Source organism: Pelobates fuscus, chromosome 3, assembly GCF_036172605.1.
Source record: "Pelobates fuscus isolate aPelFus1 chromosome 3, aPelFus1.pri, whole genome shotgun sequence".
NCBI lineage: Eukaryota > Metazoa > Chordata > Amphibia > Anura > Pelobatidae > Pelobates > Pelobates fuscus.
Window position 1 is genome coordinate 10,532,131 of NC_086319.1, and position 16,094 is coordinate 10,548,224.

At 50.5% G+C, this 16,094-nt stretch overlaps 1 protein-coding gene across 1 annotated transcript in view; it reads left to right on the top strand.

Annotated features, from left to right (window-relative positions):
• Positions 1 to 968: 968 nt before the first annotated feature.
• Positions 969 to 16,094, top strand: part of FGFR1OP2 (FGFR1 oncogene partner 2) — a 31,853-nt gene continuing 16,727 nt past the window's right edge. Inside the window, exons 1-3 of the mRNA XM_063446694.1 lie at positions 969 to 1,075; positions 5,479 to 5,619; positions 8,336 to 8,453. Coding sequence (XP_063302764.1) covers positions 5,485 to 5,619; positions 8,336 to 8,453 — 253 coding nt within the window. The 5' untranslated portion in view covers positions 969 to 1,075; positions 5,479 to 5,484. The remainder of the gene's footprint in view (positions 1,076 to 5,478; positions 5,620 to 8,335; positions 8,454 to 16,094) is intronic.

A 16,094-nucleotide genomic window follows, 5' to 3' on the forward strand; every position in this document is an offset into this window, starting at 1 on the left:
TGGGGGTACAGAGAGCCCCTCTTAGGGGGGGAGGGGGGACTGGGGGTACAGAGAACCCCTCTCAGGGGGGAGGGGGGTACAGGGAGACCCTCTCAGTGGGGGGGGGCTGGGGGTACAGGGAGACCCTCTTGGGGGGGGGCTGGGGGTACAGGGAGCCCCTCTCAGTGGGGGGGGGCTGGGGGTACAGGGAGCCCCTCTCAGTGGGGGGGGGGGGGGCTGGGGGTACAGGGAGCCCCTCTCAGTGGGGGGGGGCTGGGGGTACAGGGAGCCCCTCTCAGTGGGGGGGGGGGCTGGGGGTACAGGGAGACCCTCTCAGTGGGGGGGGCTGGGGGTACAGGGAGACCCTCTCAGTGGGGGGGGGCTTGGGGTACAGGGAGATCCTCTCAGTGGGGGGGGGGGGGCTGGGGGTACAGGGAGACCCTCTCAGTGGGGGGGGGGGGCTGGGGGTACAGGGAGACCCTCTCAGGGGGGGGGGGGGGGCTGGGGGTACAGGGAGACCCTCTCAGTGGGGGGGGGGGGGGGGGCTGGGGGTACAGGGAGCCCCTCTCAGTGGGGGGGGGGGCTGGGGGTACAGGGAGCCCCTCTCAGTGGGGGGGGGGGGGCTGGGGGTACAGGGAGCCACCCTCGGGGGGGCAGGGGGTACAGAGAGCCCCTCTCAGGGGGGGAGAGGGGTACAGAGAGCCCCTCTCGGGGGGGGGGGGGAGGTACAGGAGACCCCTCAGTGAGGTATTGGGGTCACTCAGTGATCCGCCCGATCCCGCTGACAGGCTCCATGCCGGGCGGCTCCCAGTCTCTCAGTCTCGGCCGGTATTGGGCTCGCGGTTCTCTCACTGAGCGGCGGCTTCGCGCAGGAAGGTTTATGGGCCAAACAGGCCGCCGTCCGAGTGTCCGGCCGCGAGCACGTACAGCGTCACACGGAACCCGGCCGCGCGCAGTGTCTGTGTCTCCTGATTGGCTGTCAGGCGGGGTCAGAGGTCGGACCTGCGTCACTGCCAGCGGCTCCGGGGGATGACGTCACGGCTCGCTCTGCAGCGGTTTGGGACCCACACATTGCAAAGCCTCCTGGGAAATTACTGTGAGTGCACACTCACTGAGTGACAGCCAGCCCCCCCCTCACTGAGTGACAGCCAACCCCCCCCCTTACTGAGTGACAGCCAGTCCCCCCCTCACTGAGTGACAGCCAGCCCCCCCCTCACTGAGTGACAGCCAGCCCCCCCCTCACTGAGTGACAGCCAGTCCCCCCCTTCACTGAGTGACAGCCAGCCCCCCCCTCACTGAGTGACAGCCAGCCCCCCCCTCACTGAGTGACAGCCAGTCCCCCCCTTCACTGAGTGACAGCCAGCCCCCCCCCTCACTGAGTGACAGCCAGTCCCCCCCTTCACTGAGTGACAGCCAGTCCCCCCCTCACTGAGTGACAGCCAGTCCCCCCCTCACTGAGTGACAGCCAGCCCCCCCCTCACTGAGTGACAGCCAGTCCCCCCCCTCACTGAGTGACAGCCAGTCCCCCCCTTCACTGAGTGACAGCCAGTCCCCCCCCCCTCACTGAGTGACAGCCAGTCCCCCCCTTCACTGAGTGACAGCCAGCCCCCCCTCACTGAGTGACAGCCAGTCCCCCCCTCACTGAGTGACAGCCAGCCCCCCCCTCACTGAGTGACAGCCAGTCCCCCCCTCACTGAGTGACAGCCAGTCCCCCCCCCCTCACTGAGTGACAGCCAGTCCCCCCCCCCTCACTGAGTGACAGCCAGCCCCCCCTCATTGAGTGACAGCCAGCCCCCCGCCCCTCACTGAGTGACAGCCAGTCCCCCGCCCCTCACTGAGTGACAGCCAGTCCCCCGCCCCTCACTGAGTGACAGCCAGTCCCCCCCTCACTGAGTGACAGCCAGTCCCCCCCCTCACTGAGTGACAGCCAGCCCCCCCTCACTGAGTGACAGCCACCCCCCCCTCACTGAGTGACAGCCAGTCCCCCCCCTCATTGAGTGACAGCCAGTCCCCCCCCTCATTGAGTGACAGCCAGCCCCCCCCTCATTGAGTGACAGCCAGCCCCCCCCTCACTGAGTGACAGCCAGTCCCCCCCCTCACTGAGTGACAGCCACCCCTCCCTCACTGAGTGACAGCCAGTCCCCCCCTCACTGAGTGACAGCCAGTCCCCCCCTCACTGAGTGACAGCCAGTCCCCCCCTCACTGAGTGACAGCCAGTCCCCCCCCTCACTGAGTGACAGCCAGTCCCCCCCTCACTGAGTGACAGCCAGTCCCCCCCTCACTGAGTGACAGCCAGTCCCCCGCCCCTCACTGAGTGACAGCCAGTCCCCCGCCCCTCACTGAGTGACAGCCAGTCCCCCCCTCACTGAGTGACAGCCAGTCCCCCCCCTCACTGAGTGACAGCCAGCCCCCCCTCACTGAGTGACAGCCAGCCCCCCCTCACTGAGTGACAGCCAGCCCCCCCTCACTGAGTGACAGCCAGCCCCCCCTCACTGAGTGACAGCCAGTCCCCCCCTCATTGAGTGACAGCCAGCCCCCCCTCACTGAGTGACAGCCAGTCCCCCCCCTCACTGAGTGACAGCCAGTCCCCCCCCTCACTGAGTGACAGCCAGTCCCCCCCCTCACTGAGTGACAGCCAGTCCCCCCCCTCACTGAGTGACAGCCAGTCCCCCCCCTCACTGAGTGACAGCCAGTCCCCCCCTCACTGAGTGACAGCCAGTCCCCCCCTCACTGAGTGACAGCCAGTCCCCCCCCTCACTGAGTGACAGCCAGTCCCCCCCCCTCACTGAGTGACAGCCAACCCCCCCTCACTGAGTGACAGCCAGCCCCCCCTCACTGAGTGTCAGCCAGCCCCCCCTCACTGAGTGACAGCCAGCCCCCCCTCACTGAGTGACAGCCAGCCCCCCCTCACTGAGTGACAGCCAGCCCCCCCTCACTGAGTGACAGCCAGTCCCCCGCCCCTCACTGAGTGACAGCCAGTCCCCCGCCCCTCACTGAGTGACAGCCAGTCCCCCGCCCCTCACTGAGTGACAGCCAGTCCCCCGCCCCTCACTGAGTGACAGCCAGTCCCCCCCCTCACTGAGTGACAGCCAGTCCCCCCCCTCACTGAGTGACAGCCAGTCCCCCCCCTCACTGAGTGACAGCCAGTCCCCCCCTCACTGAGTGATAGCCAGTCCCCCCCTCACTGAGTGACAGCCAGCCCCCCCCCTCACTGAGTGACAGCCAGCCCCCCCTCACTGAGTGACAGCCAGTCCCCCCCCCTCACTGAGTGACAGCCAGCCCCCCCCTCACTGAGTGACAGCCAGTCCACCGCCCCTCACTGAGTGACAGCCAGTTGACAGCCAGTCCCCCCCCTCACTGAGTGACAGCCAGTCCCCCCCTCACTGAGTGACAGCCAGTCCCCCCCTCACTGAGTGACAGCCAGTCCCCCCCCTCACTGAGTGACAGTCAGCCTCCCCCCCTCACTGAGTGACAGCCAGTCCCCCCCTCACTGAGTGACAGCCAGTCCCCCCCTCACTGAGTGACAGCCAGTCCCCCCCTCACTGAGTGACAGCCCATCCCCCCCTCACTGAGTGACAGCCAGTCCCCCCTCACTGAGTGACAGCCAGTCCCCCCTCACTGAGTGACAGCCAGTCCCCCCTCACTGAGTGACAGCCAGCCCCCCCTCACTGAGTGACAGCCAGTCCCCCCTCACTGAGTGACAGCCAGCCCCCCCCTCACTGAGTGACAGCCAGTCCCCCCCTCACTGAGTGACAGCCAGTCCCCCCCCTCACTGAGTGACAGCCAGTCCCCCCCTCACTGAGTGACAGCCAGTCCCCCCCCTCACTGAGTGACAGCCAGTCCCCCCCCTCACTGAGTGACAGCCAGTCCCCCCCCTCACTGAGTGACAGCCAGTCCCCCCCCCCACTGAGTGACAGCCAGTCCCCCCCCACTGAGTGACAGCCATCCCCCCCCTCACTGAGTGACAGCCATCCCCCCCCTCACTGAGTGACAGCCAGTCCCCCCCCATTCACTGAGTGACAGCCAGTCCCCCCCCCCTCACTGAGTGACAGCCAGTCCCCCCCCCCTCACTGAGTGACAGCCAGTCCCCCCCTCACTGAGTGACAGCCAGTCCCCCCCCTCACTGAGTGACAGCCAGTCCCCCCCCTCACTGAGTGACAGCCAGTCCCCCCCCTCACTGAGCGACAGCCAGTCCCCCCCCTCACTGAGCGACAGCCAGTCCCCCCCCTCACTGAGCGACAGCCAGTCCCCCGCCCCTCACTGAGCGACAGCCAGTCCCCCGCCCCTCACTGAGCGACAGCCAGTCCCCCGCCCCTCACTGAGCGACAGCCAGTCCCCCGCCCCTCACTGAGCGACAGCCAGTCCCCCGCCCCTCACTGAGCGACAGCCAGTCCCCCGCCCCTCACTGAGCGACAGCCAGTCCCCCGCCCCTCACTGAGCGACAGCCAGTCCCCCGCCCCTCACTGAGCGACAGCCAGTCCCCCGCCCCTCACTGAGCGACAGCCAGTCCCCCGCCCCTCACTGAGCGACAGCCAGTCCCTCGCCCCTCACTGAGCGACAGCCAGTCCCCCGCCCCTCACTGAGCGACAGCCAGTCCCCCGCCCCTCACTGAGCGACAGCCAGTCCCCCGCCCCTCACTGAGCGACAGCCAGTCCCCCGCCCCTCACTGAGCGACAGCCAGTCCCCCGCCCCTCACTGAGCGACAGCCAGTCCCCCGCCCCTCACTGAGCGACAGCCAGTCCCCCGCCCCTCACTGAGCGACAGCCAGTCCCCCGCCCCTCACTGAGCGACAGCCAGTCCCCCGCCCCTCACTGAGCGACAGCCAGTCCCCCGCCCCTCACTGAGCGACAGCCAGTCCCCCGCCCCTCACTGAGCGACAGCCAGTCCCCCGCCCCTCACTGAGCGACAGCCAGTCCCCCGCCCCTCACTGAGCGACAGCCAGTCCCCCGCCCCTCACTGAGCGACAGCCAGTCCCCCGCCCCTCACTGAGCGACAGCCAGTCCCCCGCCCCTCACTGAGCGACAGCCAGTCCCCCGCCCCTCACTGAGCGACAGCCAGTCCCCCGCCCCTCACTGAGCGACAGCCAGTCCCCCGCCCCTCACTGAGCGACAGCCAGTCCCCCGCCCCTCACTGAGCGACAGCCAGTCCCCCGCCCCTCACTGAGCGACAGCCAGTCCCCCGCCCCTCACTGAGCGACAGCCAGTCCCCCGCCCCTCACTGAGCGACAGCCAGTCCCCCGCCCCTCACTGAGCGACAGCCAGTCCCCCGCCCCTCACTGAGCGACAGCCAGTCCCCCCGCCCCTCCCCTTCACTCACTGAACAGTAAAATGCATTTCATTGTCGGTCCTACATACTAAGTACTAGTCCTTTACTCACCTACAGCTAGTCTCACAGTCTCTGATACTTGGGGCCCCTTTCACACATCTTGTTACTATGTATTTGTCCTCCAGTCACTGAGCCTCTGTAACATTACAGTGTGTCCATTGATTTTGTTTATAGGGAGAAATGAGTTGCACAATTGAGAAAGTCTTGGCTGATGCTAAAGCCTTGGTGGAGAGACTACGCAAACACGATGGCGAAGCTGAATCACTGATTGAACAAACTACCGTGCTGAACAAACGTGTTGAAGCAATGCAGCAGGTCTGTACTTACACAAGGGAGCAATGCTGCTTGCACCATGGTAATCTTCCATTGATGTAGCACACTTCGACACTCAATGACTATTATCTACACTATGATGTAATTAAAGAGACACTATAGTCACCAAACTAACTTTATCTTAATAAAGCAGTTTTGGTGTATAAATCATGTCCCTGAAATCTCACTGCTCAATTTTCTCCCATTTAGGAGTTGAATCACTTTGTTTATAAGCCCTAGTCACACCTCCCTGCATGTGACTTGCACAACCTTCCTAAACATTTCCTGTAAAGAGTTATCTAATGTTTATCCTTCCTTTATTGCGAGTTCTGTTTACTTTAGAATTTCTTATCTCCTACTCTGTTAATAGCTTACTATATCCTGCAGGAGCCTCCTGTGTGTAATTAAAGTTCAATTTAAAGAGCAGGAGATAAAAACATCTAAAGCAAGTAAGATCTGATTGAAAATGAAACCATTTTTAAATGCAGGCTGTGTGAGTCTCAGCCAGGGGAGGTGTTTCCATGGCTGCATCGATAGAAACAAAAGTGATTTAACTCCTAAATGGCAGAGAATTGAGCAATGAGACTACAGGGGCATGATCTATACACCAAAACGGCTTCATTAAGCTAAAGTTGGTTTGGTGACTATAGTCACCAAAAACTATAGATCTATTTTACACTAATTTAAGATTGGCACATTTAAAGGAAGGTGAGGCCCACTGAGAAGGTGTGTACATGGAATGAAATATGCTGATCTGGAATCCCCAGATATTGTCATAGCCCGGCTGCTCTTTCACCTCTGGTTTGCCGTTCAGTTCTCAGTTCACTGCAGCCCAGTGTTTAGTGCATAATAGTAATAACAACAGGATATGTGGATTGGGTTTTTGTGGCAGAAGCAGCCACAAGAGACTGTGACCTAAAATGTTATATCGTATTTGGACTACATGTCCCTGAATGTACCTTGTATTTTAACAGCATGTTAATGTAATCGGTTCCCGAACCAGAAACCCTTAGCCGGTTCGGGAACCGATTGAAAGTACCGAATGCAAGACCACCCTGCTGTGGTCGTGTGCCTCCCCTTAATAGAAGGGAAACAATGTTACAAGTACAGTAATTGGGTTCGTGGGTGGCCGCCGTTCGCATAATCCCCACGTGGCGGCGGCCATCTTAACTCCCGAACAGCGGTGTTTGGTCGTCGAGCGTCTGGAACTAAAATCGGACGCTCGACTACCCAGACACCGCTCAGACCTCCAGGACCACCAAAACGCACGATTCAAACTGCCGAACGGCCCGCCGTTCGGTAGGATGAATCCCCCAGACTAGGGGATTCATCCGAACGTAAGATTAGAGCCGGATGGCTGAAATGTTCGGTACTTTTTGTTCAGTGAAACAGACCGACTACAGGGCCAGAATCCATGGAGCTGTTTTCGGCTACCGAATCCCTGCAGTCGGTCAAATCTTTAAATGGCTTTAACTCCCGAACCCCTGGTCTGATCTGGGTGAATTTTGAGTATGTTGCTCACCCAGAACAGACCTACCAGGGGACCCCTCATTTGTCACCGTACCCCCTGTTTTTAGGGGACATCCAGAAACTGGGGAAAACTCTGTTCCCACTAATGAGCTTAACTGTTAATCTAAGGGGAGGAGAGGGAGAGGAGGTGACTACGATGTGATTGGATATTTTAAGTTACCTCCCTTGCATGGGAAAAAGACATAAAAGCAAATGTGTGAATAAAGCTGACAGTTGACCTCCAAGCTATGTGTCGTCTAGTTCTTGGAGGGAAGGGATTGTAACTACGCTACCTGTTTTATACCTGTCTTGGATTGCTGTTCCTGTCTACCAGCGGAGCTACCTTGGATCATACCTCTACTCCGCTACAGTTTTCTTCCTATTCTGTGTGTATTACATGTCTTGTATTTATGTATTTATGTAATACAGTCTTGTATTTATGCACTAGATTAGAACATTTGTGTGTGCATTCCCCCCCTCCCCCAAGCTAGGGCTTGTTTTTATAAAGTTGTTTTAGCTTTTACAGTCTGGCAGAACTGACCCAGTTTTTTAAGCCACTACATTTACAGTTGCCAGTATGCTTTAAGTCTTGGTTTATGGCTGTATTCTCAAATCAATACTATTATAAATCATTCTGTATATGCATGGATAATAATGGCCTTTATTGTCAATTCTGTTCTGTTGGTCTGATAATTTCTAAGATAACAGCTGTATGTATATTGATTGTTTTTTTTTTGTTTTTTTTTAATCCACACCCGAACAAATTGATTGTCCGGAATTTACCCGTGGAGTCTTTTTTTCAATATGTAAAACCTTTTTGCAACAGTTTAACCTCAAAGTTGGTCCCCCTGTGCCCAACACTACTACCCCTAGCCGCTGCAGTGTGAGTGGTTTCCAATGATGTCACCAGCTAATGTTTCCACTCTGATTTTTATTCAGCACAATTGGGTATTTAATGAATAAACCCCAGAGAGATGCCATAATCTTCTTTGAATGAAATATGTTTTCATGGATAAAAACAGATCCTGTCAGACATATTATGATCGAAAACGTAAAAAAATGGCAGAAGTGTAGCATTTATTTGGTGCTTTATCAGCCTTTTCTCTCAGGAGTCCCTGTGTCAGCTGCGTGCTGCGTGCAGATTATAGAGTGAATGGGAGCTTGTCAGAGCCCACGTTTGGAATAATGTTTCACTTCTAATTATTTCCAGTATCAAGAGGAGATTCAAGAGCTGAATGAGGTAGCCAGACACAGACCTCGGTCTACATTAGTCTTGGGGATCCAGCAAGAGAACCGTCAAATCAGGGAACTGCAACAGGAGAATAAAGGTAAATGGTCTTCCTTGGGTCACATCTGATACTGCAACAAGCAGTTGCTGTCTAAGATTTTTATTTATTTATAAAATATTTTACCAGGAACATTGAGATTTCTCTCGTTTTCAAGTATGTACTGGGTCTACAACACATTGCATTGTTACAATAGGCTACAATAAACTAAAAAAAACAATATTACAGGAGCACTATAGGGTCAGGAACACAAACATGTATTCCTGACCCTATAGTGTTAAAACCACCATCTAGCCCCCCTGGCCCCCTCTTGCCTCTCTTAAAAAAATAGTAAAATCTTACTTGTATGCAAGCCTGAAGCTGCTTACTTTGTCCCTGTTTCCTTTACACCTGCCTGCTGACATCAGCAGAAGTGGTAGCCTGATTCATTCACAATGCTTCCCCAAAGGATTGGCTGAGACTGACAAAGAGGCAGAGCCAGCACAATTAAAAGACAGCCCTAGCCAATCAGCATCTCCTCATAGAGATGAATTGAATCAATGAATCTCTATGAGGAAAGTTCAGTGTCTGCATGCAGAGGGAGGAAGTGCTGAATGTTTGGATGCATTTTAGGCAGCCGTGACCCAGGAAGGATCTCTAACAGCCATCTGAGGAGTGGCCAGTGAAGTTATCACTAGGCTGTAATGTAAACACTGCATTTTCTCTGAAAAGACAGTGTTTACAGCAAAAAGCCTGAAGGTAATGATTCTACTCACCAGAACAAATTCAATAAGCTGTAGTTGTTCTGGTGACTATAGTGTCCCTTTAATACACAACATATACTAAATGTCACATAGAACAGCTAGGAAATATATAATCAACCATGACAGGTACATTCTGTTTTGAGGTATGTAGAGAGGACTTTAGGCCTGGGGAAGATTTGAAAGTGTGCGGGAGGTCGTTCCATGATTAAAGTGCTCTGTAGGAAAAGGAGGATCGAGCAGCTTGATATATATTGTGTATTGTGTGTTTAAATCGTGAAAGATAACACGGCAGACAAAAAGAGAAACACATTTTTTTTAATTTATTCTAGCATTGAGGATTAACGCTGTTCTGTCTCCAAAAATAAAAAATAAACTTTATTTAGATTGTTTCTATGTAGCTCCCGGTGTCTCAATCTCTAGTACTCTAGTTTTATAAAATACATAAGGAAAAGTAAGGACAGAATTTCCATATCTATAGCAGTCAATGGGTGGAGGTTAAGCAGGGTTCTGTTTCAGTTGGGAGACAGATTTACCCCCAATCCATCATTAAAAGGAATCCCACAAAAGTCAAACTGCAGACATCATGGAGAAAGCAGAACAAAATGGCGGTGCCCAGGTCCTGAGAGCCGACACAGGGAAGAATAGATAATAAATATAAATAAAGGCAAATGACATGGGAGGAAGTGTAATCATTATAAATAAAGTGACATGGGAGGAAGTGTAATCATTATAAATAAAGTGACATGGGAGGAAGTGTAATCATTATAAATAAAGTGACATGGGAGGGAGTGTAATCATTATAAATAAAGTGACATGGGAGAGAGTGCAATCATTATAAATAAAGTGACATGGGAGAGAGTGTAATCATTATAAATAAAGTGACATGGGAGGAAGTGTAATCATTATAAATAAAGTGACATGGGAGAGAGTGTAATCATTATAAATAAAGTGACATGGGAGAGAGTGTAATCATTATAAATAAAGTGACAAGGGAGAGAGTGTAATCATTATAAATAAAGTGACATGGGAGGAAGTGTAATCATTATAAATAAAGTGACATGGGAGGAAGTGTAATCATTATAAATAAAGTGACATGGGAGAGAGTGTAATCATTATAAATAAAGTGACAAGGGAGGGAGTGTAATAATTATAAATAAAGTGACATGGGAGAGAGTGTAATCATTATAAATAAAGTGAGAAGGGAGAGAGTGTAATCATTATAAATAAAGTGACATGGGAGAGAGTGTAATCATTATAAATAAAGTGACATGGGAGGAAGTGTAATCATTATAAATAAAGTGACAAGGGAGAGAGTGTAATCATTATAAATAAAGTGACATGGGAGAGAGTGTAATCATTATAAATAAAGTGACATGGGAGGAAGTGTAATCATTATAAATAAAGTGACAAGGGAGAGAGTGTAATCATTATAAATAAAGTGACATGGGAGAGAGTGTAATCATTATAAATAAAGTGACATGAGAGAGAGTGTAATCATTATAAATAAAGTGACAAGGGAGAGAGTGTAATCATTATAAATAAAGTGACATGGGAGGAAGTGTAATCATTATAAATAAAGTGACATGGGAGGAAGTGTAATCATTATAAATAAAGTGACAAGGGAGAGAGTGTAATCATTATAAATAAAGTGACAAGGGAGGGAGTGTAATCATTATAAATAAAGTGACAAGGGAGGGAGTGTAATCATTATAAATAAAGTGACATGGGAGAGAGTGTAATCATTATAAATAAAGTGAGAAGGGAGAGAGTGTATGATACCGGAGAAACTGACGGAAGCCAAGCACAGAGAGATGGACACAGGTTTCTTCAGGAAGGAAGAGATTCTTTATTGGATCACCGATCGGGACTCAGAGGGACTAGCGTCACCAAAATACAGCAAAGTCTGAGCCCCGGACAATAGTGCAGGCTCCTTATATAGGCATATAACTCCTCCCATATTAAGCTCCACCCGCACATTCCCTTGACCAATCAACACAAATAAGAATTAACTTCCTGTTTGACCGCATGGCTTGTCCAGCACAATGGAGGAGGGGGAATACTACATCCTGTATTCTTGCACATGCTCCGTACACTACTGATCGTATCTTGCCACGTGCAACCAACTGATCGATACGTCAGCATATGCACGTACACATGCCACGTGGTAATCTCGGCCTACTAAATTTATTTTTACCGAGATTCCACCACATTCCCCCCTTTGATGCCTCTTGATATTTTACAATTACTTGAGGCATCACATAACCTTAGTTTTGCTTACACCGCAAGTTACCTTGAACCAGACCAGACTTATCTTATGATGTGAATCTTCAACATTCATCTTCCTGCATTGGTTCTCCCTGATCTAGAGCCCTATATTTATATATCGCCATTATCTGTGCAGCAGCCTTCCTCTCTGCTATACTTCCTATCAGGCTTTGCACAGATCTAACTACTAAGGGTATAAGACACGGTAGGAGTAGACACAACAGTAAAATCAGTAGGACTCCACCTACCACTGCCTTAAGCCCTCCAAACCATTCATACCAGCTACCAAACCAACTACTTGGATTGTACCCTTTCCATACCTGAGTAGGCACATGCGCTAGTTTAACCATATGGCTAGTAAGCTCAGCTATTGCTTGCCCTTCGTCATCTATTTGAAGACAGCAATTGCTTAGGTTAAACTTCCCACATACACCTCCCTCTACTGCCAATAGGTAATCCAAGGCTAATCTATTTTGGTAGACTGCTGTCCTCATCCTGGTGTTATGCTTCGCTAGAAGATTGAGCGCTTGTGATGTCTCATTAGTGATAATCTCAACCACCGCCTGTAATCTTATAATACGGTTGAGCATATAAATAGGGGTTCTGTAACCAAAGGTACCATCCTCAGCCCACGTGGCTGGCCCATAATAGTCTATAATACGCTGGGGAGGCCATTCATTATCTTCCCAGGTGCCTATCTCTATGGGTCCCCTTTTCTTCCTATGATTCACATCATACACTTTAACACCTAAAGTCTCACCTGTTTCAATCGGTAACAAGAAGAAGGATGGTTTGAGCATACCCAACACACATGCCCCTTCCCAGTCCTGTGGCAGCTCCGAATAGGCTTTCTTACCACAGATCCAGTACAAATTTGCTGGGGCTCTCCAGGTAGATGTGATGGATAGATCAAACCACACGTCCTTTAAATTGGCATATCTAGCAAACGGGTTTGATGGTTCTGAGACATTTGAAGCCGACCACCAAGTTGTATTCTTTGTATCATCATCATAAGCTTTTTGCCCTAGACAAGTTAATTCTCCTACAGAAGTGTTATACATTATTCCTTTCCTTGCTATGCAAACATAACCTATGATGGAGGTCTTTAATCTCCACTCAGATTTACCTCTAACACTCATATGATAATCGGCTTGTGTAGATATTAGTTGGTCAACTGCCTCGGAACCGGACATTACCTCCTTTGCTTCCCAAGGCCATTGGTCTCCCATGTTAGTACCTCCACACACATAGCAGTTGGTAACATTAAGACTACCGGCAATACTTTCAGCTAGGTCGATGAACAGGTTTTTAGCGTTATGGGGGATCTTATTATCTATGCTCATCTCTTCATAAAAGGAATGATATACTTGATGAGTCTGGGAGGATACCGTATCAGTCTCTATCCCTATAAACAATAATGTCCCAGGATCTAAACCCGTCCCGTATATCTGAAACCCAAATAAATTGCCATACTTATCTAGGAACTTGTCGGGGTTATTAATAAGTATATGGACTGGGTTGCATTCCATAGACTTACAATAAGGGCTAGTCGGCAACTTAGTCACTATCATGTCTTTGTCTACTGTCTGTCCCCAAGTCGCCCACCCCACACAAGACCAATATGGGCAAAAGTTATAGTCTTTATTTGGGCATCTAGGACTCACATATTTATTTTTACTACTGGGACAAATATATTTATCGTTAGACCCATACGTCCTCTCCCATCTAAGATCCCCACATACATTCCACGGCTTTCTACCACTCGATATCGCTTTACACGCATCAAATAGCAGAACACCCGAAGAATGTACGGATTCTAACACCGTCTTATTAATTAGGGTCCCCTGAGGATCTCCATTCCTGAGAGTCAACCAAATTGTACGAGGTTGATACTCTGGACTGAAGCACTTAGGTTCTCCTACTCCTAAATGGCACACACTATAGTCTATATTTAAGTATCTACATCTCGATACATCTCCTTTACACTCGTATTGTGAATGCCAAATTAGGGTTTGGGAAATATGGTTACCTGTTCTCGTAGTCTTAATGCATACCTCACAGCTAGGAGTGTCGGTACCTCTACCTTCCTGAATATAAAAACACATATAAATAAACACAATCAAAAGCACATCTTTCGCCGTCATCCTCAGTCTTCGTCCGTGCGATGGAACCTCAGCTTCCAGGATGTGAGGGCTGCAGGGAATGGAGTCCTGCTCGTCTTCACAGGTGTCCCTTCGAGACTTTCCTGGCTTATACACTATGTGTTGGTAAGAGGACAGGCTTTATTATGGCCTTCTCACTCACACCTGTAACAATAAAATTTGTAATCCACAATAATTCCTCGTTACTCCGACTGAGTAGTGCGTTTCAACCGGATCTTGCAGGGATTCTCTGGATCTGCTGTAACTTGCCAAGAATCGACTGCTGCTGGTTTAACCCTGGAGTGATGTATCCACGGAGTCACTTCGGCTACTTTTATCGCTGTAGGGGTAGACAAAAGAACAACATAAGGACCTCTCCACTTGGGCCCTAACGGTACATTATTCCACTCTTTAATCCACACTTGGTCTCCTGGATGATAACTATGAACAGGGGGATAAATATTCACAGGTAATCTATCTTGTACCCATTTCTGTACCTCCTCCATAGTCTTACCCAACTCTACAACCTGCTGCCGGGTAATTCCTTCTCCCAACTGACTCAAATCCCCCCTTAAGTTACCAAGTACGGGAGGTGGTCGCCCATACATAATTTCAAAAGGAGAGAGGCCCATCCTTCTGGTAGGGGTACTGCGGATTCGCAATAGAGCTATAGGTAAGAGAACGTTCCACTTAAGTTGGGTTTCCTGACACATTTTAGCCAACTGGTTCTTTATAGTTCTATTCATTCTCTCTACCTTACCAGAACTCTGGGGTCTATATGCAGTATGAAGCCTCCACTTTATACCAAGCATATGAGTCAGTTGTTGTAGGCACTGGTGAACAAAAGCTGGACCATTGTCCGATCCTATAGAACAGGGTAGTCCATATCGGGGTATTATTTCTCGTAGCAGGAATCTCACAACTTCTCCTGCTTTCTCTGTACGAGTAGGACATGCTTCTACCCAGCCTGAATAGGTGCACACAATTACCAGCAGGTAACGATGTCCACCCGATTTAGGCATCACTGTAAAGTCTATTTGTAGATCGGACATGGGGAGTCCCCCCATAAACTGGACTCCTGGTGGCTTTACTGGTCCTTGTCTTGCATTATTCTTAGCACACGTTACACATCTACGTACAATGGCCTGAGTCAAGTTGGACAATCTTGGTATGTAGAAATGTTTTCTAAGAGATTCTTCAGTACTGTCTCTCCCAGAATGTGTCCCGTTGTGATAATTTTGGACAATTTCTACCGCTAGCGATGCTGGTATAACTATTCTTCCATCTTCTAGCTGATACCACTTGTTCTCCAGATACTTTCCCGGTTCAGTCTTTAACCACTCCTCTTCTTGAGCTGTATAAACTGGAGTCCATTGAGACAGTGGGGTTGGTATTAGAGCAGCTATATGCCCCACATACTCCTGTCTTCCTGATTCAGCAGCACGCTTAGCTGCACTATCTGCCATCCGATTTCCCTTGGTTACATCACCATCTCCTCTCAGATGCGCTCGACAATGTATGATACCGACTTCTTTCGGCTCCCACACTGCTTCCAATAGTTGTAGGATTTCAGCTGCGTACTTGATTTCTTTGCCTTCTGAATTCAGTAGTCCTCTTTCTTTATACAAAGCTCCGTGGGCATGAGTGGTTAAAAACGCATACTTAGAGTCCGTATAGATATTTACTCTTAAACCTTCAGCCAATTGTAACGCTCGTGTTAGTGCTATTAATTCTGCCTTTTGTGCTGATGTTCCTTTTGCCAGTGGCCGAGCTTCTATCACCTTGTCTATTGTTGTCACTGCATATCCTGCATAGCGGATCCCTTCTTTCACATAACTACTGCCGTCGGTATAATATTGAACATCGGGGTTCTGGATGGGAAAATCACGAAGATCTGGTCTACTTGAAAATACTTCATCCATTACTTCCAAACAATCATGTTGACTTTCAGTAGGTTGTGGCAAAAGGGTAGCTGGATTTAAGGTGTTTACAGTCTCTAAATGCACTCTTGGGTTTTCACACAACATTGCTTGATACTTGGTCATACGGCTGTTACTAAACCAATGATTTCCTTTGTAATCCAACAACGTCTGTACTGCATGTGGGACTCGTACATAAAGTTCTTGACCCAGAGTGAGTTTATCGGCTTCAGCTACTAGCAGGGCGGCTGCAGCTACGGCTCTTAGACAAGGTGGAAGTCCGCTGGCCACTGCATCCAGTTGCTTAGACATGTAGGCAACAGGTCTTTGCCATGATCCCAAGTACTGTGTCAATACTCCCACAGCCATTCTTCTCTGCTCGTGTACATATAAGTAGAATGGTCGTGTGTGATCAGGTAGACCTAATGCTGGGGCACTCATCAAAGCCTTCTTCACATCTTCAAATGCCGTTTGCTGTTCTTGGGTCCATAAGAAGGGGTCGTGCTCTGTACCTTTGATGGCTGCGTGCAGAGGTTTTGCTAGTATCGCATAGCTGGGAATCCATATCCTACAGAAGCCTGCTGCCCCCAAGAATTCTCGCACTTGTCTTCTATT